The sequence below is a fragment of the Larimichthys crocea genome, chromosome VIII (assembly GCF_000972845.2).
Source record: "Larimichthys crocea isolate SSNF chromosome VIII, L_crocea_2.0, whole genome shotgun sequence".
NCBI lineage: Eukaryota > Metazoa > Chordata > Actinopteri > Sciaenidae > Larimichthys > Larimichthys crocea.
Genome location: NC_040018.1, coordinates 24,252,921 through 24,277,353, shown reverse-complemented (window position 1 = coordinate 24,277,353; position 24,433 = coordinate 24,252,921). Strand labels below are relative to the sequence as shown.

Here is a 24,433-nt window from a genome sequence, read left to right as displayed (position 1 = left end):
TATTTGCTGTTTCCCGTCCTTCCCTCCTCCTTTCCTCCCTCCCCTCTGAAGATTGCACTTGTTGTGTCACTTTTGGCACAGCAATGATAGAACAGGAAACTAGATCATATTGGCTGACAGTACATATGTCAAAGACTTTTTTCTAAAATTATTTTTGGTTGACACGTGAGTTGTATGACACCATAAATTTAACTAACAGAGAACTACCAGATCATTCTTTGGCTATACAGCATGAAGGTATTATAATGTAGTAACTAAATAAGTAGTAAGTAAATTTTGGAGACTAAAAGATGAAAGAATGGATGAAATAATGTTAGAATGAAACAATTAATAAACTGCAGCTGCAACTAATCATTATTTTTATTATTGATTAATAAAATACAACTAATTCATCATCAGTTAATGTGTGTAAATGCTAGACAATACTGAAAGATATCTAATTACAGTTTCCTAGAACCTAAGGTAACATATTCAGGTATTGAATTTATTATCACACGTGACACAAAAAAAGGGTAAAAAAACAAACATGAAATAATAATGATTTGATTTGATTATCAAAAAGCTCTATGTTTTCATATATTTTATAATGAGTTTTGACATCACTTAACAAATTAAAGCAAAGGATCTAGAGGACAAAAACTCTACATGTGTTTTTACATGTGTAAAGATTTGTTGACACGAGCTGTTAATTAATACTGAAGTAAATGAGGTTAAACCAGTGTTTACATATAGCTTTTATTAGTTCGTTGTTGTTTATGTAGAGGAAACAACTGTAAATCCAACCTTGAAAATACTTTGATAATACTTTAATTTGTTTTATTTTAATATCTTGATACTAATTTTTTATATAGGTAAATATTCACTTCCTTACATTCACATTTATGGGAACTGTAACCATTGCGACTGTAACTCATTTTCACCAGCCTGAAAACTGAAAACAAACCACCCTCCTCCCTAACAATCACCCGTATGTCACTTATTTAAGCTGATGCATGGACTATTAGTTAGAGATCCCCTCCAGATATGTTTTAGGACATAACATACTTTTTTATACTTTTCTTTGGCAGATGAATGTGAAAACGACCTCATGGTGTCAAACACTGCACATAAATCATTCTGCACAGTGAAGCTCAAACATCCGAGTAAAGTAACAATAATAACAACACATTTGAAGTGAAGGGAGAGTTGAATTGCATGACTTGCATGTATGATACCTCAGGCAGTTGCATTATATTTCATTGTGTTCCCATATGTACAAATGAAACGAACAGTATTAAATAAAAAAAGTCAGATATCCTGAGCACCACATTCACACTGAAAAAACTCATCATCCCTCTGTCTCATTCCAGGTCCAGTAGCTGTGATCAGTGGTGAGGAAGACTCTGCCAGCCCTCTTCATCATGTCAACCATGGGATTATTACCCCATGTACTCTGGATGCCGGTCCTGATGCGGTTGTCATAGGGATGACTCGTATTCCTGTGGTGGAGAATCCTCAGTACTTCAGACACGGGCACAACTGCAACAAGCCAGCTACCCGTAAGTCCCTGTGAACTTGTTAGCACTCCTTTGTCACGGTGCCGTCTCCCTCTTCCTCTCTGCCGTCTACTATAATGGTGACTATTATTACACATTATTTGATCTTCTTTTACGGAGATACAGGTGTACTAAAACTCCTACAGAATGTAATGTTCTATAAAGAAAAGTGCAGCATCTGGTCAGAGAGCCAGATATAAAACATCACATCTCATTTCAACTGCTGAATCTCCATTGCAATTTGCTGTTTATCTTCACAATGAGAAGTGCTGCGACCCCTGGGGCAATAGTATAATTTAGTGTCATCTACACAGTCAATGTGATCATATGGCGTCAGCATCTGGTGGCACAGTTCCAGGCGCTTCATATAGGATCTGTTTAAACAAAAGCAGCCTTCTGTACCAGATACTGGTGTTCAGACAGCGCCATCCCAACCCCCAACCTCACTCACTCACTTTCCCTCGGGACTCATGTTCTAGGTTGGGGAAAGACAAGACCACTTTAAGGCCTAATTACTCACAATTACATCAACTGCTCAAGAAAATGAGCAGAAAACAACTGTGCCATCAGCCAGCCGTAGCCGGGCGCCTGCTGCTTCCCTTTCAGATGATACCAGTCAAACCAACCAAATTTAGTCAGGGAAAAGACTCTTCTCCCGCAGCACATGCTACTGGTCGCTTTCAACTTAGATCTGCGTTGTTTACATCTTGGCTTGCTGTCAAAATGGCCAATGGACAGGCTAACAGAAGTTGACTTCTGAGTTAGAGCCAATGAGAGGGAAGGAAATCCCATTTAGGGGTGATAAATAAATAAATGACGGGTCTTATGTATTATGAATTACATGAATTGTTAATGACCAGCCGGTGACTGATTTATAACGTCTCATGCCTTGCACAGGAGATCTGATTGCGAGCTAATGAATAAATGACAGTGGGCGCAAATGAAACTTTCTCCCGATTACCGTGCACCTGGAATTGAAAGCCAGACCATGGATGTGCATAATGGCAGCTTTGACGTAGGCTTTACATAGTATTCTCCCTCTCTGTATGCTGCATCTCTTGTCTGTTGCTTTAGATTTAATTCTACGAGTGTGCATAAAAAAGGAAACCATAGGAAATAAACCCTGAATTCATCACAAGGTCGTAATGGCCACTGCTTTCTGCCATCGGCTGGAAAAACAAAATGGCTCTGAACGGCTTTTGCCTCTGACGATAATTCACTGAATATGAATGTATTCTTTACCCTCAGGATACATACACAGGGAAAGGAAATGTCTATGTATATCTACAGAATGTGTGTAGGTGTATGACAGTGGAAATGAATCTGTGCGTACGTGTAAAGGCACGCTTTCTTCCATCTCCACCTCCTCTATGGTTTGATATGTGTCTTCAGTCAGTGGTCCCTTGTGTGCCCCTGGGTCCCCTTGGGGTCCCCATTGTCCTGCTGGCCTCTCTCAGCCTGATCATCCTGTAGCCTCACGTGTCATCCAAAGAGGTTCACTCCACTCAGATGCAGTATGGCTGCTTTATTGATGCTTGGCCACCAATCCATAATGTATTCATTCATTTACTTGAAAGCTTCTTGTCCAGGAGAATAGCTTGCTGCCAGGGTGTCTCACACCCTGCACGCACACACACACACACACACACACACACACACACACACGCACACACACACACACACACACACACACCTCTTCAGTCCCTGCAGTAGTCACCCCAGTGTACATAAATTTAAACACACCCACACTTCTCCTTACCTATGTCCATCAGGAGTTCACTAATGTGGTGGTCAGTCCCAGGCTGCTTCCACCACCAGTCTTCTGGGTAATTTATACTGTTCCCAGCTGTCGCGCTGTGTGCATTTTGAAATCAGCTCCAATAATAACAGTAAAGCGAAGAGGAGGAACAGTCTGTTGTTGCTCTCTGCCATGCTGGCTTCTGTTAAAAACAGCTGCATGTGATGGGAAATCGCCTGCTGCAGAGCTCACACCAGTGATTCCAGTGTGGCTTACCAGATGTATTATTCATGAGTGTTTGATCTTCAAGTCAATTCTCTCTCTCACACACACACACACACATAAAAAACAAACAAATATATAAATATATATATTGTAGCATCAGTTTAATAGTTCCAGACAATAGACTGAGCATGCAGTATCTTGGCTGTCAGGAAGACTGTAGATGTGCTGCTGTCATTCCCTAACTTCAGGAAAAAAACCACAAACAAGTAACAGAAATATGATTCAGTTGTAGTCGCCCTCTCGTTGAACCTGTACACGTACAGTCGTAAACAGCTCGAGAGATTGGGGGCATCATGAGAAAAGTGTCAGCACAGTTGTCGCTCTGATGCCAATTTAAAAACATGAAGTGCCGTCATGCGATTGGTTCATCTTCTCAGTGAACTGATGGCCTCGACTTTTGTTGCAGTAAACAGGCATGACTGATTGGACGTTCATTGATGTTCACTTTTTCTTTTCCCCCCAAGCCGAGCTGAAAAAGGCCAATCCAAGGGAAATGTAGCCGCATTAGGGAGATAAGGGCAGAAAAGGCAAAGGACAATTCTTTAGCCTAATGACAGATCTGTATCTAGTTGGAAGCGCTGTCTCCCAGCAAGTGGCTTTGTTTTATCACTGAGCTTGTTATTTTAATTACAGATTTGTCACATCCCGCTAGCCAAATTTAGACAATAGTTTTTGATCTTGGAGTATAACGTGTAGCCTTTCATTATGTCCATGTTATTAGGGATATCACACGTGGGCACAGCTTGCATAAATCCCAACTCTGTCCCCTCTGCTTTTGGTGTAACAGAGATGTAATTAAGCTCAAGGTGATGTTTTTGAAGATTAAAGTGTTTCCAGCAGAGGCAAGGAGTGAGTAATTTGGCTGATCAAATAAATGGAAATGCAGAGCAGATTGACTGAAAGGCAGTAACATGTTTCAAGTATCATGACTCTATGAATTATATGAAACACAACAGTCCTACAGGCTCGCCAGTTGTGAAATTAAAACAACTTTAATTTGTTAAGAAGTTCTAGATCACTTCCTTTCAGCTCATCCCAGAAAATTAACCATAAACTTCTCAGTAGAGAGCTAAAAAAAAAAAAAATGCTTGCTGATGCCAGGTGCAATCTTGATATGAAAAACCATATCCAGATAGACTGAGAAACCCCATTAAAATACACCGAAGATGTAGGTGTAGAAGATCCCATCAGACAAACCTCTAGACATAGTGAAAGACACAGTAAAAAGTACAAATGCAGCTGCTTCTTTCACTCCATACAGTACAGCAAGACAGACAAAATAGTCAGCAATGAAAATAAAATAAAATAAAATAAAAAGACTTCAATTAAACGTTTGCTTCTGCAAGCATGTTTAATTGGTTTGCAGATCATATTCAAACTAGAGATGTGGCAAGAAGCTAAATGCAAGCAATTAAAATACTAAAAACATTCAAGACATGTAGCTGTTACCGGGTAACATTTTCTGACAAATATGGACTTTTTTTTTTTTTTAAGATTATTTTTTTGGCCTTTTTATGCCTTTAATGATGGGACAGCTGAAGATAGACAGGAAGCAGAGAGAGGGGGAGTGACATGCAGTAAATAGCCCTCCGATGCGGGATTCGAACCGGGGCCAGCTGCAGCGAGGACTATGGCCTCCACACACGGGGCGGCCGCTTAACCCACTACGCTACCGACCGCCCAAATATGGACATATTTTAAGGAAAACTGCAGTGTGTTTAACAATGTATCACAATTTCTGTAGTGACACTGGACCAAAGAGTGGCCCATTAAAGTCGGATGTAAAAGCAACACATTCTCATGAGTATTGACAAGTCAGCACTATAATCACTAAGGACTCAGCCCACTGTTTCTTTTTTTAGCAGCAAAATAAAACAAACCTTATATTTAAACTTTTTGCCAGAGCAAACTTACATAAATGTGCTTTTCTGCTTTTAAGACGTATTATACTGTATCTGTGGGGACTAACAGCTCAGGGTGGATAGCATGTCTCTGCTCTAAGATGTCAAATATAACTATTTTTTGTTGGTAGACTTACTGTATTAAGACCCTCCCCTGAGCAGCAAGTGTAAAGTACTTAGTGCTTAAGTGTACCTAATGCTTAAACTTTAATCCAGCAATAACACTGAGGGTGAGCTTAGGGAGAAGCCGTTGTCAAATGGAAATCAATCACAGTTTTGTCTCTCTATATATATAGAGACGGAGCTACTTAGTGTTCAATATTTAAACACAGAAGTGAATAATCATTTAATTAAATTGTAGAAAATATTGAAACAAACAGTGAAATAATTTAAGGTCAGACAGTGTCACCAATCACTGCCCTCTCCTTTGCTAAAGCAAACGCAACGACTGCTACCACATTCACCCAGTTGTCCCCTGTTAGAGCAACAACAACATTCTGAATCAACCAACTAGCTGTTATAAATGACCACAGTACACAGAGTCTAATATTTATTTAGCTTGATAAAGTGGCCTGTGTACACAATCCACAATCTATTAAAACTGACTGTGAGTAGTATGCTTCAGGAGAAGTGCTTGAGTGGTTGAATAGTATCCAAAAATTCTGTAACTTACTGAAATCATAAATGCATCATTCATGGCCACATCACACATTGATTAGTCAGGTGTGTGCAGGTGAGAACGTAGGCAAGGTTTATGAAATGTAATGCCATTATAAAGACATTAGGAAATAAAACATATGAACTAAATGATAAAAGTGAATAAAAATATATCTGATAACACATCTGGTAAGAGTAACAAAGTTTTACACTTTACCTGCAGATAGATTAGATTAGTTGAAACTTAACAATTCAGCTGTTTCACAAATAACACAGTTTTCTGTTATTACACCACTGTTGTTAATGTTTGGTCAGGTTTAGACATGAAAGGTGAGGTATATCAGTGTCTATGCAAACACTAAATGCGTAGGCACACTGTCCAAATATCTCCTCCAGTAAAACCATCTTACTCTGAAAATGGCATGATTAAATAACATTTCAAAAGAAATGTTTAGATTTTTTTACAATTTAATCATTCATCATATGATCATTTATTTCATAATGTTTTATCTATGTATTGAAGGCTTTTGGACTCTATAATCTAGGACACAGTCTTCCATATGTCTCTGAAATGCAATCATAAGTGAACTATTTCATGGGCTTTGCCTGCTTATTGATTCTGGAAATTTCTAAATAAGACATAAATGAATGTAATCAGGATGATTTTATGGGTGATGCGTTTTGTGTTGTTACAGCTTAGCCAAGGCCTACGTGGTTATTCACACAAGACAGTGTTCAACAAGGCCGGGCAGCAGTGACAGAAACACAGGCCGGCAGTCAGCCAGCCGCAGCAGGTTAGGAGGAGTTACCTGCTGAGAGTCAACAGTAAATGCTGGTGTTCATGTCACAGTTGCCGGTGATGCCAACAGACACAGAGCCCCTGTGCTACCGTGAATTTAATGGCATAGAGCTGTTTGTATGCTGCTGGATGAGTACCTCACACCTAACTATTAACATCCTGTGGTGCTCTTTTTGCTATTTCCCTTTTGATTTCTTATAAGTCTCAGTAGCAAAATCTCAGAGGACAGACAAAAACATGATATGATACTCATTTTAAAGACCAGTGTGTAGGATTTTGTGACATCAAGAGGTGTAGTTGGTGATTGCAACTGCCTCATCTCACCCTCCCATTCCCAGCACATAGGAAAAACTACAGTGGCAAAAAAAATAACAATGATTACTCTAACAAATGTAGATTATATTCCATTTCTGCCATATTCTGTAAATAAATCAATGGACCTTTAATATCAATAAACACAAATTGTATTTGTGTTTATAGCAATAATAACAAAATATATTACCAATATCCAGTCATAAATATTCATGAGATGATTTGAGTTTTTGTAAGAATGTCCCGGGGAAAATATGATTTGTGTGTGTCAATTATAATTCCTGACAAGTAACATCATGTACAAAGTGACTGAATGTAGACTTAAAATTTGATTTTTGAAAGATGCCCTCTGTGTTTTTTTATGCTTCTCAATGTTCAAGCATCCACCCTGCAAAAGACATGTTGTCAGTGACCAGGAGACGTGCATTGATCAAGCCACCACACACATTCGTGGAAGCTGTCATGTGGAAAAGTACTCACAAACACACACGTGAATGAAAGTTGTCAGGTAGTTGGAGAAATACACACCCTCAGACATATAACACACAAACAGACGTGTGTGAAATTCACACACACACACACACACACACACAGAAGGGACAAAACAAAACCCTCCAAACATCTGTACTCCCACAGCAGCCTGACCTGACTAACTGAGTAAATCCCAGTGCTGCGTTATGTCTCTTGGCCTCCAGGGAGAATGTTTGCTGGCGTTCAGACCTCAGGTGAATCAGGACAAATGAATGATGCTGAGCTGCGGGATGGAGATTTAATCTCAGGGCTTTTCAGTGTGGGTAAATAGGCTGTAGGCTGCAGATCAAGTTTGCCTGCAGAGGAAACTGAAGGTTAAAGTAACCTGTCACCCATCAATGGGGAGGAATAAGATGGCCAGTGAGTATTTAGAAGCTGAATACAGCGGTAAATGAGGAAGTGGGGGCAACTGGTACCAATGGAGAGTTAAACAGTATTTCAGTGTTGTGGCTTAATTACTGTAAAATCCTCTGGAGGAATTTTCTATTAATTTGCAGCAGTTGTGATTTTTTTTTTTTTTTTGTACAGTCAATTATAATTCAAATCTCTTCACCTACTGTACTCACCCAGCTATGATGACAATATACTGTTTACATTTAGAGGACCAATGTGTAGGATATAATGTGCTGATTACAACAATCTCCTCTTACCCTCTCCCTCCTAGCATGAAGGAGAAACTACACCACAGTGCTCGTGTATAGTTTGTCTATTCTGGGCTCCTGTAAAAACATGCTGGTTTAACATGGAGGACCGATGCCCCAGCCATGTTGACTTGTGTAATGGCAGCAATGCCGTCTGTCATGCACACTGGCCCATAAAGACTTTAACCCATGAGTTTACGATGTGAAAGAAGCAGCTGTAAAACGGCAAATAATTTTTCACAACGCTTGTGAAATGACTCATTTCACTATCAGGATTTGATCCAATCAGTGCAATTTGTCTTGACATTTGGAAAGTCAAGAAGTGCCGCAAGATGAAATTTATCTCCTTGCAAGTTAGTTACACTCAGCTGGCAGCAGTCTGTAGTGTGTAGATATAAAAGGCTCATTCTTGGGTAACAAAAACATTTCTAATTCTCAGATGGTTATACAGTAATAAAGTTATAGTTATTTAAGTATTATTATTATTAAAGTCAAAATAAATTAGCTTCATTAAGATAATATTACGTTACACAACAAAATCTGTTTACATGTAGCTACTACTGTATATGCATAAAGCCTTTTGTGAAAGTTCTGTGAAACCTGAAAGCCTTAACTGATGTCACTTGAGCAAGCACTGTTTGGGACTGTAGACTGCTTAAAAATGAAAAAAAAAAAAAAGAGAAGAAAAATAAATCTTAGGGTAGTTTGTCAGACCTCATCATCTCTGCCTGAGACGGGAGGCTTAAGGCAACATTAGTGTAACTAGTACAACTTACCCAAATCTTAAACCAAACTGTCAGTGGTTGTTGCATTAAAATGCAGGCACCTGATTTTGACAAGGAAGAAGAATACCAGATTTAAAAGAAGATGATATCTGGTTCCGCTGCATAAATTTAGGTCCTTGTTGTTTTAAATGATCTATCTCGTATCCAGCGGATGTTATTGAAATGCAGTTGAATTATGGACGGTCTTTTTTTATCACTCTCCCCAGTCTGGATGAGCTCTGTGTACTAACCAAGCGAGCATTTTTATTTCTTCTGTTGTAATCAGATGAAATACATAATTAAATAAAAGTCTGAAACACATACAAATGTAAAAGTAAAATTTTGGCTGAGAAACACACAAACAGAGAACAGGAGATTAATTAGGGTGAAATTAATTTCAGGTGTCAGAGGCTTGCAAATGTTTCCTGAGCTGATAACAGAACAGTAAGTGTGGTTGGGTGATTCGCGCAGACTTTCTGTCATCTATTCAAACTGTACATGTTTTAAATGATAACCTTTATTTTCAAAAGATTTTAATGACTATATTTTCATCATATAACAGGTTTTATAATAACCCCGGGTCATATTTATTGGTAAAAACAGCAACAAAAAAAAGCAGGAGTTCATCTAGTATTCATCTAGGTGGACTACCTATGTGGAGCAGCATGTCAGCAGCATGTCAGCAACATGTCAAACAGAGGAGTTCATTTTTGACTTAAATGAACAATAATTTTGCTTCATTTTGTTTCATTTACAAACTACAAAGATAGATTTGTAGATATTCTAATAAATAAAATAATCTCACATGTGCAAATGATAATTCGTGCCCATCTATGAAATATCACCACTCCTGCAAAGAGATAAGATAAATTATATAGAAGTCAAAATAAGAATCAAATACTAACTTCTGAGGAAAAGTGGGCAAAGAAATACATTCAAAAATATATATATATATACTACATACATTATGTGGTTAAGGAGAGATTCTGAGCCTGCCGATAGATCACGACCTTCAAATTTTTATATTTTTGGCATTTCACCAACCATCTCGGAGAAGCTTAATGACGGGTGCAACAATAGAACAAGCTTTAATAGCTGGATGTTCAGCGTGACAGGTATAGCCAACACTGATCCTCTAATGGTCATGAATGATGGAGAAGTCCAGTGAAAAGAATTAAAGCAAAATATGAGGACAAAGATTATTCATATTTCTTAAAGAAAGTACAACAGTAGAGGCAGAATTCAGCAGGGACTAGATGTTGAGTCTGAAACTGTTCAGACTTGAGAGAAAAATTCACTGTTCACAGCTGAGAAAGTGTCAGAGACATTTGGCCTACGAAATCCAGTCAAAACACATTTTGAATTAAAATGTGTATTGACTTAAGGATGTTTTTCTCAACTCTTGGAAAGCAGATTTTTGGAGGATGAAGCTTTGACAGCAGTGATGTGTTAGTGTCCCCGGTGGGGCTCTCACCCGGCAAACTGGCTGCCAGTTTCTGCAGACATTTCTGTTCTGATCTACTTTAAAACTGGGACATTTCTTCATATTTAACACTGATTTCAGGAATGGTGGTTAAGATACCGTGTGGCGGAATCTCCAGAGGACATTTTTTATAAATCACCTCAGCATGTTCATGACCAGATGTTCTAGAAAAATTGCAAAAAAAGCAAAGACCCCCCGTCAGAGGAATGGTTACGTTTAACTAGTAATCTCTCTGAATGAATAATGGACATGAACATCTCAAAGATTACACCAATTGGTGAAATCCTTTTAGTTAAAGCCACAATAAACACTGCATGAAATAAGTGACTCTTATTTATTTCAGCAGGTTTAAAACTGTGACCTGGAGTAGGAGGAAAATAGGCAATCACACCATAGAAATGGATGTATTCAATCAATTGACTCATCCCCCAAACAGTGATTGTCCAATCAGTTATTAGCAACCGTAATTCTGTGCAAGAGCAGCCTGTCTGGGGCTGTAGTTAGATATATACTCTGTATATAAAGTTTGTGGTGGTGTCTCTTTTTCCCTCTTCAAAACCGAAAACACAAAAGCAAAAGTGTAAGGAATGGATAAGGGTGTCAGGCTGTCAACAAGTTTACCACCTACAGATGAAACCTAACTTAATGTTACTTCCAAGGCATCTTTCGGGTTACAGTTTACATTCACAAAATTGCTCACAAGTAGCACATCCACTGTGCAGAAGCCATTCCTGGATGCTACTATATGATAGCATAGGCTCCTGTGTCAGCTATTAAATTTAAAGAGAAGTTTACAGTCTGCAGCTCCACAAAAAAACATCAATCTATACCTCCATCCTGTACAAGCATGTACAAACAAGAATTTTGAATGACAATTCTTGCCCTATTATCATTTTAAAATGTATATGTGGTATGCATGAACTGTAAGGAGGCACAGGTATAGCAATTTTTACTAAGGGGGGCAGGGCTCACCCAAAGGTCAGTTGGGATTTTTAGGCTAGGTTCAAGGCTTCATCTGCAGAAAGGGATTAAATAGCATGAGGTCTTTGGAGAAGCTGAATCAAGACAGACCTGCCTCAGACTTTCAGGCCTCTGTTTTATGTTGCTGATGACAATAGATCAACAGCTCATGAGCTCCCGCTGCAGGCACATCAGTGTTTCCATCACATAGTCCTGTTCTCGTGAGTACTCAGTGAGATATTTTCTATGATATGCATTCAACCACCAGGTGTGATTTAAAGAACACAGAGGACATTGAGACGGAGGATGGGCAAAGATCCTTGAATTTTACTTGTCTACCAGGGAATGATTCATTAGACCTAGTGACTCAAAAATTTAGGGGAGGCCTGCAGAATATATAATGAAAATAAAGCATAATGTTTCAGCAGACTTATAGTTTATAGTCAAGAGTCTAAGCTGAAACAGCTGAGGAAATACACATTTGCACATACATTACTCAGGGATTAATGATCCCACTGGTAAATCTGACTCTGGCTTTGTAAAACTAGTAGAATTACAGTAGCTTGATTTTAAATGAGATTTAAGTCCTAATTTGTTCTTTTAATAATTGATTTTATCATTACACTGTGCTCTATTTATTATTGTCCCCAATAAACTGCTGAAGTGAAATCATCTTCAGTTAATAAAGGTTTTGGTCAGATCAAGAAAACAGTGGTCTACACATACTGAGGGAAAAACAGAATGACTTACGTTAGTGGCATACAATATACATTGAGAGGGATCTTTCAGTAGAATATGGAATAGGATATTTATAGGTATGTTTTCATAACTCATAAGAATAAGCCCTTTATATCTACAGTGGAGGGGGCCATAACACATGAACAATGAAGCTGAGAGTAATGAGAAATGAGTCTATGAATTCATTTTATGAAATTACATTCAGGTTAAAATATATATATCTAGCTATATCTGTATACATGCATGATTATATGTACGGTATATTTATATAAATATCTGTATTATATATTGATTCTCATAAATCACTCATCTAATTTCCGATTTGATTAAATATTTAATAACTCTGTTTTGGCCCTTCACCTGTGGTTTTGTTTCCTGTTGCTAATCATTGAACATGCTCGCTTCATTTCATTCATATTTTAAAGCTGCTGTGCAGCTCCAGCTATGTACGTGATAAGCACTCCTGCAGTGCCTCTTCTTTTTATTAAAATTTGTTGTTGATAGAAATTATGTATAAATATACATGGGTGTGTATGTCGGTGCATTTATAGGAGCGGTGGAGTTGGTAGACCTACAAGCTATCATGTTTTATTCAGACGGAGCAATGAACAGCAGTTCTCCACACTCCTACACTTCCCCAACTTTCATACTGAGGAGGGCAGGTATCATGGGGTAAAATGTTAGCCCTTATACCTACTAGGCTCTATACTTTCTGTCTTTCTCACTTTTTCCGCCTCTTAGTCTCATGAGTGTTGCAAAAATTCAGCACTTTTGTTAGAAGGATATGCTTACAATGTAGCCATCACAAACACTGTAAACAATAAGATATCTGAGAAAGAGACAAAAGAGATGGTCGCAATCCAAAATAAATAGACTTATTAAAAAATAGAAGAAGTAATAAAGAGAGGCAGAGGGGATGACCTTCTCTCTCTGCTAGAGTATAGACAAAGACAATTCTGTTCTCATTAGGAAAAAGTCATTAAAAGAGATTTGCAGCTCTGCAGGTCCAGTGTCATCTTGCCATTTATTTGCACTTTAGAGATTCAAATATTTAAGATGTCGAGTGCGTGATTTTGCACACAGCTCCTTGCATTTTATAACATATAAGACACTGTGTTTTTAGAAGCTTGGCAGCTTAATTTTAGATACTACAAAGTACATGCACCCACAATGCAGTAAATACAGTTTCCCTCTTTGCATGCAATCTTACACTGTCAGGCTTTCTCGCCTTCACATTCTTTCTCTTCTCTTTTGTTGTCCATTTCTGTCCCATAAAAAGGTTCTAAATCTTAAAAAATGTTAACTATTTTTCTCTCTCCCTCTTTTCTCACCCTGTCTGTCTGTGATTTAGTTGTCCAGCATATAAAGCGGAGAGACATCATCCTGAAAAGGGAGTTGGGTGAAGGAGCGTTTGGTAAAGTCTTCCTGGCAGAGTGTTACAACCTCAGTCCCACCAAGGACAAGATGCTGGTGGCTGTCAAGGTACATTTTCACTGTGTGGTGGTGATGTGTGTTATAAACAGCATTAAAAGAATTGTTTGACAATTTACGAAACACAACAGTTTACTTTCTTGTGGAGCATTTGAAATTTCTTCTATATCTATTCGACAATCATGAAGCTATGACTGGAAAGAAAGACTAGCTGGGCTCTGAAACGTAACAAAATCTTTCTGCCAGCATTACTAAAGCTCACTAATTAACACAATATATCTTGTTTGTTTAATCTGTGTATATAAGGAGAGGTTATCCTGCAGCTGTATCTGAAATCACTCTCTATGTACTATATAATGCACTGTATTTATCTCCCAACATTTTATTTGAGTGTCTGCATTCTGAGTGTATAAATGTATCCACGACATAGTGCACTTCCACACTACAACACAATGCATCTCATTGTATAGATGTGAAAACTGCCGCTGTGCAGTCAATGAGTTAGATAATTTGATCTCCAGGCCCTGCAGCTGCAGTGGGTATCAGGCTGTGCTGTCACAAATATATGATCCTTCTGACAGGTGACACCATTCTGCAGCCCTGACCTAATTTAACTTATATCTGCCTTTAAACTCAACCCTCAGCCCTCAGTTGGCTCGACTTCCCACTCCATTCAGCAACCTGAAGCACCTTTAAAGCGTCTTTGAAACTAACCTCACCCAAGCAAACAACAGATATTTGGTGGCATGACCCAGCCTTGTATCTATACTGTAACCACTCAGGCTAAACTACAAAGGCTGGCCCAACTGGCTTGATAGGCAGCAGTGCAACTACCATCAGTATATATCTGGCTCCAGTAGTCTTACCAGTAGCTGCTAACCATCCTTACTATTAGTAGTATTAGCAACTCTGCAACTCTATTCCTGCCAGTGATCTCACAAAAAGAAAAAATCTAAACCAAAATCAAAGTTTGAGTAGAGTAAGTTAAGGAGTGTTCAGCTATCACTGTTTTCTCTGAGCTTCCATGACTTAGCTGAATCATTACCATGTTAGACAGTATTTTTCACTGATAGACGGGAAAAAACTGATACTGAAAAATGTCAGGAAAGAACAATATTTGTAGGGAGCTTTGAGGGCCTTAACCTAAAAAGGAGATTTTTTTAAAAAGTGATCTGTTTCGTGGATCCCATCTGGATTGGTGCCCCAACCTCTACCTATCTTTGTACCCATTCAAAAACCTGTTTAAGTATCAGTGACAAGACCAGCAATTACTGTGGAGCAAAGTTAATACCGCAGTGAACTCGATGCTTTGTTTCAAAGCACTTAAAGCATTTAGAATCATTGCCCCCGTGTGATGGCTATCAGTGCTTTCGCAGTACTCAACATTGAGTTGTGCTTGGCAGTCTCCAGTGTGAATACAAGGAGCTGTGTGGATGTGAAGCATTGTCATGCTGAATATGAGGTTGCAGACTCAGCAAACCTATACAGAAAAAAAAGATTTCAGTCAAAAAAACACTCTGACCTTGGCAACAGAAGTTGGTGAAAGAGTAAAGATGACGATGAAGGAGTGTCTGTCTCTTCCTTTTCATACTATTACAGGATTAACAAAGAAGAATGTTCGACAGTCCTCATAGTAAGCCTCCTATTCTGTGTTCTCTTTATTTAAAAAAAAAAAAAACACACAATGCGATATGCAATTTCATCTGAACATGTTCCTGTCTGCGATAAAACAGAAAAAGGCTCTCTGAATTCACTTAAAGGTCAACAAAGGGGAAATTCATTGCAGCTCTTTTCCTCAATTTATTGTAGTCAAGCACTTGAAGGTATTGTTTTGGAGGGACGCCCAGACAAGAAACATTTCCTTAAGAGTGCGGTTTGATTTGGTAATAGAATTTTATGGCCATTTTACCTACTCTGCCTTACATCTCAACCACCTCTAGCACTTCACTGCAAGAAGAGCACATATGAGTAAATGTATTTCTATCCCAAGGTCTTTCCATCTGTAATAACATCAGCAGCAAGCTGGGAAAGCAGAACTCAAGGCCAAGGAGATCAAGACAAGAAACTTGCTGTATTTTCTTGTTGCTGATGAAGTGTCAAGAGTCTTTTTTCCTCCAATAGAGGCTGCAGTTAGACATGTTATTGCTGTTATTTGATTTTTCTCCCCCCTCCATTTCTGGCAGCTTCCGCTGACATCCCATTGGATTTTCTGTGTACTCCACTTCAAACTAGTTCAGGACACTCCCTGCTTAATCATTTTACCAATCAGATCAATTAGTATTGTGAACCTGCACTCCCTGAACTTTACAGTTGTAATTATTACTGGATGTATGTGTTCTTAAGTGGATATGATAGCCACCAGTACAAGCTACTTTACAGTCTACTACGACTATGAGGAAAACCCTGTCAGGAGAATCGAAACAGCAACTGATTTCCCCTCTTATTTTCTCTAGTCTCAGGGAGTCTAACGGGTGCTACAACAACACGAGCTGCAGGCAATAACAAAAGAGAACAGATGATTGGGTCTAAAAAGAGTTCAGAGGATCATGTTTGGATGCACTACAACCAGAACAACTAGACTAAGAATCTACAGCCATGCTAGAAGCTCTGCAAAGCTGCACTTAAAGCTAAATGCTAGACAGAACTATACACAGATGTTTTAGCAGAGCTGAGCCTGATGGGAATGCCTTTTAGTTTTGCAAAACCCAACGACTGAAGAAATTTAAATTCTGGTTGCCGTAGATGAACAATGAACGGATCACGAACATTATTAAGACTTGGGATGTTCTGTACCTGCAGTAATGTTCATGGTAATATAACCAGCAAAAAACAGTATGATTCATTCTCTGAGGACCACACGTCTGTACAATATTCTGTGGCAATCCAAGAATTTCAGATACTTCAGTCTGAACCAAAGTGATGGACTGACCAAATAAACTCACCCCTAAAGTCGCATAGCTACAAATTGAAGGCCAGATTGGGTATACTGAGTGGATGATTCAAAGCAAAGAGGAGTTAACTAATGTGATTATAGAATACAGGAAAGAGAAGAGGAAAAGCACAGGGTGTAACCTGGCATGAGAAGAAAAAAAAAGTAGACAATGTGAAACAGTACAGCACAATTTAGGGGCCAGACACTCCTTGAGGATATGGCTCAAGGCGTGTTCTTGGAAGCACCGGAGGTCTAGGCTAACAACAGGGTTTGTTATATGCCTGCGATACAGGAGACAATGTTTCATGTCCAAGAATGGTACTCTAAAGGTGTTTTGCTTCAACAAATGAACATTGAGCAATCAATTTAATGTGTTATAAGAATAACATTACTTTAATTCAATTCAATTCAGTTTTCTTTATATATTGCGAATTTCTAACAATCTGGTGTTTAGTCCTGGTGTTCATAAATCATCACTGGAATTTATACACTGGTTGATTCAGAAGTCAGAGAAAGAGTAGGCTGTGTTTCTGATTCTAATGTTACCTTCTCTGAATACGTAAATCAGAATTTTTTTTTTCTTTTCCACTTGCAGACACTAAAAGATCCCAACCTGTCAGCAAGAAAGGATTTCCAGAGGGAGGCAGAGCTCCTGACCAATCTGCAGCACGACCACATTGTTAAATTCTACGGAGTGTGTGTGGACGGAGACCCGCTCATCATGGTGTTCGAATACATGAAGCATGGAGACCTCAACAAATTCCTCAGGTCAGTTTTTCACTGACGGTTAAAGGTGGGGTCAGTCATAGTGACACACTAACATCAGTGGAAAACAAACAAACTCTGATTGAGCTCGAACTCAAAGCGATCTTGTATCTTTCTCTACTATGACTGACACCACCTTTAAGTCAGTTTAACCTTAATGTACCCAGTTTGTGCTGGCTGAAAAGTCATCATATTAACAGATAGTAAAGTGGGTGAAAGTGTGCATGTGCTTATGAGCCTTTTCTCTCAGGGTACTGGTTGGACTTTGATAGTATGGAAATAGTAAATGGAAGAAAACTAGATTTCTTTTGTCATATTCCTGCTGCTGATAGAATATCCAGTGAACGTCACAGCTTTCTGGGTTAGCAAACATGAGTGCTTTAGTGCTTTTGTTCTGTAATGTCAGCCTGTACCGAGGGAAGTGACCTCTGATAAGCCTCAACAAAAGCATCACGACACCGGTACAGCGAGCTCTGTGGTAATGGGAAGCTTTACTGGGGTTGATGTCAATGTGCACAGGAGTCTGGGATAGAAGTGTGTTGTTTCATGTGCGTTGACAGCAGCGGTGTGTGTGTGTGTGTGTGTGTGTATATATAGGTGTGTGTGTGGTCTTGTTTTTGAAGTTTGAGCAATAGTTGAAAAGATGACATGTTACGATTGAGTGTGAGTGCGTGTCTGTGGATTCAAGCGCGTGTTACTTTCTGTTGGGAAATCATTCCTGAAATGAAAGGCAATGTCGCCAATGATGAAATTCTTTCATGCAAGGTGCAAGGCGCGGCTGATTTTTGGTCTATTGGTCCTGTTGGTCACATTTAACAAATGAGATGTGTGGAGAATCTGTAGCGACGAATTGAGTATCTGATGTGCAGTCTGATCCAGCTCAACCTTCAGATGTTTGGAGGGCAGCTTACGCTCATTCAGCCAGCACTAGATGTCTGTGAAGTAAAATAAAGATAGCGACAAAAAGACACATCACAGGAAGGAGAGTCCTACTTATCCCTCTACAGTGGTGCTAAATTATTACACACTTTTACAAAAAAGAACATTGAATTGCACTATAATTGAGAGATGGTGAGAGAGAGACTGAGAGAATGTGTTCTGATGGTCCGTACAACTTAAAATCATGACAGGAAAAATTGCTCTAAAACATCCAAAGACTCGTATAATGGCGACAGACTTAATGAAAACAGTGCAGACACATACTGTAACAGTTTATCAATGCAATTAATTTTTAAAGATTTCTAAGACTCTCTTTTTATTATACTAATTATTCTCAGTAGGTAGAAAAAGGCACCAATACTGCCAAAAAAGGGTTTATTAGCACTGTAAGGAGCTTTTGGATACTTATTAAAGCACTAGTATGGTTACTGTGTACCACTCTGAATATCCAGTTTTTAAAGTGAGATTATGTAACTTTTTAAAATAAGAAATACCACAGATATCCTCTTACAAATGGAACATTTCATTCATAAGCAATGAAACTCATCTTCTTTGCTTTATTCAGTATAATAAATTACTCTCATGACCGGCGGCTTATGGTGTCTAATGTTTTCTAATTCTGTAGATATTGCTTCATGACTGACATTACTGAGTCAGTAAGTACTTTAAAGTAACATTTTATTTGTCTCTACTTGTATGATTCTATTTGATACTGTCACAGATAAAGATTTAATTATTCTGTAATTACCATTTCTGTTCACAGTAGCCACTGTTCAAAAAACATTGCATAGTCTCACTTTAAAACACAAACTCTTAGTTCATCAAATAAATCAACATTGTCTTTTTTGTTACTCAGAGCCCATGGCCCTGACGCCATGATCCTGGTTGATGGCCAGCCACTGCAGTCCAATGGAGAGTTGGGCCTTTCCCAAATGCTGCACATCGCCACCCAGATTGCCTCGGGCATGGTCTACCTGGCCTCCCAGCACTTTGTCCATAGAGATCTGGCAACCCGCAATTGCCTGGTAGGCAATGGCCTGCTGGTCAAGATTGGAGACTTCGGCATGTCCAGGGACATCTATAGCAGTGACTACTACAGGGTAAGACTTTACAGAATCCATATTTATGCTAGAAGTCTGTGAAGGTTCTCAGTCATCCGGGTCATCTTTCTTCCAAAAATGTTTTTTGCCATCAAAATACAGAGAGCTAAAGAGGTTTCAGAGTTCAGACTAATTAAGACGGGCAGTCTTACTGCAGCCTCTCTTGGAGGAAGATTTTTTGTTTTCTATTGTCACCTGTTTTAACACATCATTCAAAAGAAATACTTAATGACAATTTCACTTTTTGGTCCTTTAAAGTAAGTTCTGACCATCACTGTGCCTCTTCATGTACATCACAACATAAGGCACATATGGCATAAGCATTAGTAGATCCCACAAAAAGTAAATTTCAGTTGTGGATGTTTGTTCAGAAATGCATCCAAAAGAGCCCTAAATAAATCCTTCTTCACTGCTGGCTAAAACTGTTTCAAATGGGTGAAGACGGCAGCTCTCTCTTGGATCATTTTGTGTTTATATGTCTTTGTTTCTGTCTTCTTCTTTTTTTTTTTTCTCAAACGAGAGTTAACAGCTTCCCCTCCTTAGTGCAGCCCCAGGCCCCCTTCACCAGCCCTCATACATTCATACGGATAGAGAGATTTTGCAGTGTGGAATGAGATGAACCTGCTGAGCTTCTTGCTCGATGCTCAAAGGCTTGTTTGTATAGTTTCCAATCCTACTCCTCTCAACTGTTTAACATGATTAGCAACTCTGAATGCTGAGAATCAGGCGGCCACTGCTGGGCTGAAGAAGTTCAAATTTTGCTGAATAAATAAGTGGATATTATGGGATGATGGCTGCTACAGATCTGAATCTTGTGAAATGACTTTAGGTGCAACTGAATCTGTTTTTCCCAGCATGACAGCTGGGCCAGTTCGGACTTTGCTGGGGGCAAAGCCAACAGTTATGAAGTGCTTGCCTGCTGGGTGAGCGGCACTGCACACATAAAATAATTTGTAAGGAACAAAATGTCTTTAGTGTTTGGTACATGGCACCTCTATGCACACCATCTGTGTGATGTGTATATTATTAAAATCGGAATATGTTGTTTAGGCTGTTGAAGAATTATGGAAGGTTTCTGTGTGTGCATGTATGTGTGTGTGTGTGTGTGTGTGTGTGTGTGTGTGTGTGTGTGTGTTTGTGTGTGTGTGTGTGTGTGTATTGTTCAGTGCAGACTTGGGATTTGGTTGTGTGTGTGTGTCACTAAAACCAATCTAACTGCTTTGGGCCTCGTTGGATAGAAAACTGTCAGGTTGGCAATGCAAACAGAAAATCATTACTGACTTTATTAAAATGGTCACGTATAATTCAGTTTAAAGATCTCTGATCCCAGCAGAGCAACTGTGTTGTGAGGCTGTTAAGACCAAACAACATAAAACTCAACAACATAAACATATGTACATTTCATATATACATTGAGTTTGTCTAAAACCAGTTTCACAGTTCAATTGAATTTAGTGTTGCACCTGTGAAACTATTTGAATCACAGCTACCTCACTCCACTGCTGCTGCTCTGATACTGCCAGCTCAATCTAATCTCAAGTTTAGAGTTTTCCTTTAATATATACAGTAGAACAAAAGCATTGTTAACAAACTAATACTTTCTGTCCACCAGTGTCCTTTAAATCTGAAATGGATGAAACCTGTTGAGTCCAAAAAAGATATTTACATATTATTTAGACATAGACATTAGAAACCGTACTGAAAGGTGCAGTGTTGCTGATATGATATGGTTACTGAACAGATCCTTTTCACTGTCTATTTTTGCTGAGGACCTTGTGCGTCAAGTGTAAAAAAAATAGGTGAGACCTCTATTCTGTAGGGAAGCGTCGCATTGAGACAAGCTGCTCAGACAGGCTGCTCTGACCTGTTAACATGGGAAATAAAAAACAAGAGGTTACGCAATGCACACACATTGCTCATGCAGACAGTCTGTCCTAGACATTACAGTAATGGAAATATGCATGTCTCGATTTTGTGTGTGTCTATCTACATTGTACATACAGGTATTGTTCCACGGCTGACTCATTGCAGCAGCCTGAATTTGAGTTTTGAGTACCGTAGTTGGCTTTGGTCCTGATATCTGAACTGACTTGATTTAGGTTAAGTTTAGATGGCCACTGGGTGTTTATGTTGAAGTAAATATCTAAATAGCTTGACCTTTTCAAACCAATATCAAATATCCTCTTCTTTGCAGATGATGTTAATGTTATCTACTACTTTCTAAAAAGCAGCTTACAAAAAAGACGTAAACCCTGTCATTCTTTTCAGTTTCTGTATAGCATCTAAATTATTAAGCAACTTGTGAACTTATACAATGTTTTACTTGTGTCAACAGCAGGTTTGTCTCTGAGACATAGATTTGGGTTTGAGCAGCATTTCTCTCCCCCCTATGCGTCTCTAATTGAATGACAAATTTCCCATTATATAATGTTTGCTATGGTACTAAATAGTATAATAATATTTGGCACAGCAGTATAAATAGTTAGAAAGGAAGAGAGAGAGAGAGAGAGAGAGAGCAGCTACATAACACAGATACCAGGAAAGTTTATATGTATATACTTATTTTTGCTAAACCCACTCAAAGATTACACTTGCACTTGAGTTATTCATGTGTATACTTGAATATACACAGCATTACTACTCTGTTGGATATATGTGGCACAGAGAGGGAGCTCAGGTGGTTCCTTCTGGACAAATAATAGACAAAATTGTGTTTCCTTGGTATGGCCCAAATAACAGTTCATCTAATTGTCTCTGAAAACCAAGTTGCAGCTGATTTAACATGCAGATACTACATAGCTGAAAGATTAAATGGGCCGACTGATTGTTCTTGCCTGAACAATTATAAGCCTATTATATACAGTAGGTGCAGTGAGTTAACTGTTCAGGCAAAGAAGTAGTGCAGCTTTTAATAGATATAAGGCCTAACAAGGAGCTGTGTGAGCTTGGCACTATATTTATCTGTATGTCTATACTCTGTTAGTATCGGTAAGCAACAGATACAGTATAGTTAAAAGGGAGGGTCAAGGTTGTGTGGGGTAAATCACTCACCTAGCTTCAATCCTGGACTGCAGTGTTCAACACAAACAATGTTCATGTCCTCATTGGTCAAGGTGTCTGTGAAGAGGGGAGGTTGACCTGTGAGCAAAAAGGTGGACCTCAAAGCACAATACACTCCTCAGTGACAGGTGAAAGGAAGCAGCTGGAGACTCTATTTGTATCTACACTCAGCCTCTGTTAACAATGGAGTTAGCAGTGAAAAGGACCGCAGTGTCAGGGGAATGGGCCAACAAATTAGGATAGAAGAGGAAAATGCAGAAGGATACATACTGGTAGTAGAAATGTGCCCAAAAATATTTTTAAAAAAAATTACAGAACAGGTTCTTCTGTGTGTGTTCCACAACCAGAAACAAGTTCTGTAATTACAGCTATCCAAATACATACAGGTGAAGAAATCAATTAATAGCCCACATACGGTAGAAACAGTGTATTAGAGAGAAGTCAGACAGTCTTTCAGGCAAATTCTCCAGTCAAATGTTGGTTCCTCCTATCAAACTCAGTGGCAAATTTATCTTAGAGGGTTGAATAATTTATTGAATAATTTACTGTTCCTGCATGCACAAACACACACAGCCTCACAATGCAGTGTTGAGGGAACAGTTCTTGCAAATCGCAAAGAATGTTGGATTAGGCAGAAACCAGAGTAACTGTTTGTAAAAAATACGAGTGTCAGTTTGAATGTAGGGTGGTTTATGTATGTATGTATGTGTGGCATGCCTTGTGTGAAGCTGCTGTTTGGTACGCTGTGATAGCATCGCTGCCCGCCTACACAGAGGAATATTGACAGAGCCCAGAGATAAGGAGCACCTAACAGTATTGGACACTTTCCCTGTGTTGAGTGATTATAAATAGCAGCGCCCTGCCAAGAACACAATCCTCCCATCGCTGACTAGTCGTATTGACGCTTGTTGCCCTCTGGGACTCCCAAGACACTCTACAGCAGGGGGGAACAACTTCAAGAAAGAAATGAATATTGTCCTAAATCACATCCATCTGTCAAATCCTGCTGCACTGAACACGCGTTTGTGTTCTTTCAAAACAGGCAACTGCAGAACGTGTACAGGCCGACAGCGGCACCGGTGTTGCTACGCAGGTGTTTTATAATGATGCCTCACAATATATCAGTTAGTGTTTTCTGAGAGTTCAGAAAGTGACGCTCTGAAATATGCATGTTTAGGAGAAGCTTCCAGAGTACAGATGGAGGAGCTCATGCAGGATTTCTTTCAGTCTACAAGTCTTTTAAAAACATGAGATGTATTATTTTCTCACAGTGTAATGAACGGATTTCTTTATATTATACAACAGATTCATAGTATGCATGGCAGTAATGTATGTATGTTTAATCAGGAGGCCAAGAAATCTACTACTCAATTTGTTACAGTAATGAATGAATGCAGTTCTTCTATTTGTGTTTAATTCAATTACTTGTGGCATAAGTTCTGCAAAACTTTCCAGTTTGCCTTTCTGAAAGCTGCAGTAAGACTGCAATGTTAGACGCTAGTTTTTCTCGACAAGTAGAGAAATGGCTTCAAAGCCTCTCATTACAGCCAAATTATGAACAGTGACATATAGGTTCCTGTCAGGGAATAGGATGTAGAGGCTTCAATTTTCTACTTTTTTGGTAAAGAATATTAAAAAATGCTTCAAACTTTTCTCCAGAGGCTTGCTTTGCAGCGTGAGTGTTTTCATTTAGCAGTGGCAGGGTTTTGTTTCTCATTTCAATGAGCGTAACATTGTCTGAATGTAAAGAAGGATGCAGGGAGGAAAGTGTTGAGAAAGCAGGGGTCCAGCGAAAATTAGCTGGGTTAAAGAAGGCAGCAATGACAATCTTACCCTTAAGATTTGAGTAGGAAATGAAAATT

General features: G+C 38.9%; 1 protein-coding gene across 2 annotated transcripts in view; it reads left to right on the top strand.

The window, feature by feature from the left end:
* ntrk3b (neurotrophic tyrosine kinase, receptor, type 3b) overlaps positions 1–24,433 on the top strand; it is a 166,138-nt gene that overhangs the window by 129,554 nt on the left and 12,151 nt on the right. For both annotated transcript variants that reach the window (XM_019258391.2, XM_019258392.2), the window contains 4 exons: positions 1,350–1,538; positions 13,696–13,826; positions 17,303–17,475; positions 19,268–19,511. In XM_019258391.2, the coding sequence (XP_019113936.1) occupies positions 1,350–1,538; positions 13,696–13,826; positions 17,303–17,475; positions 19,268–19,511 (737 nt within the window). The remainder of the gene's footprint in view (positions 1–1,349; positions 1,539–13,695; positions 13,827–17,302; positions 17,476–19,267; positions 19,512–24,433) is intronic.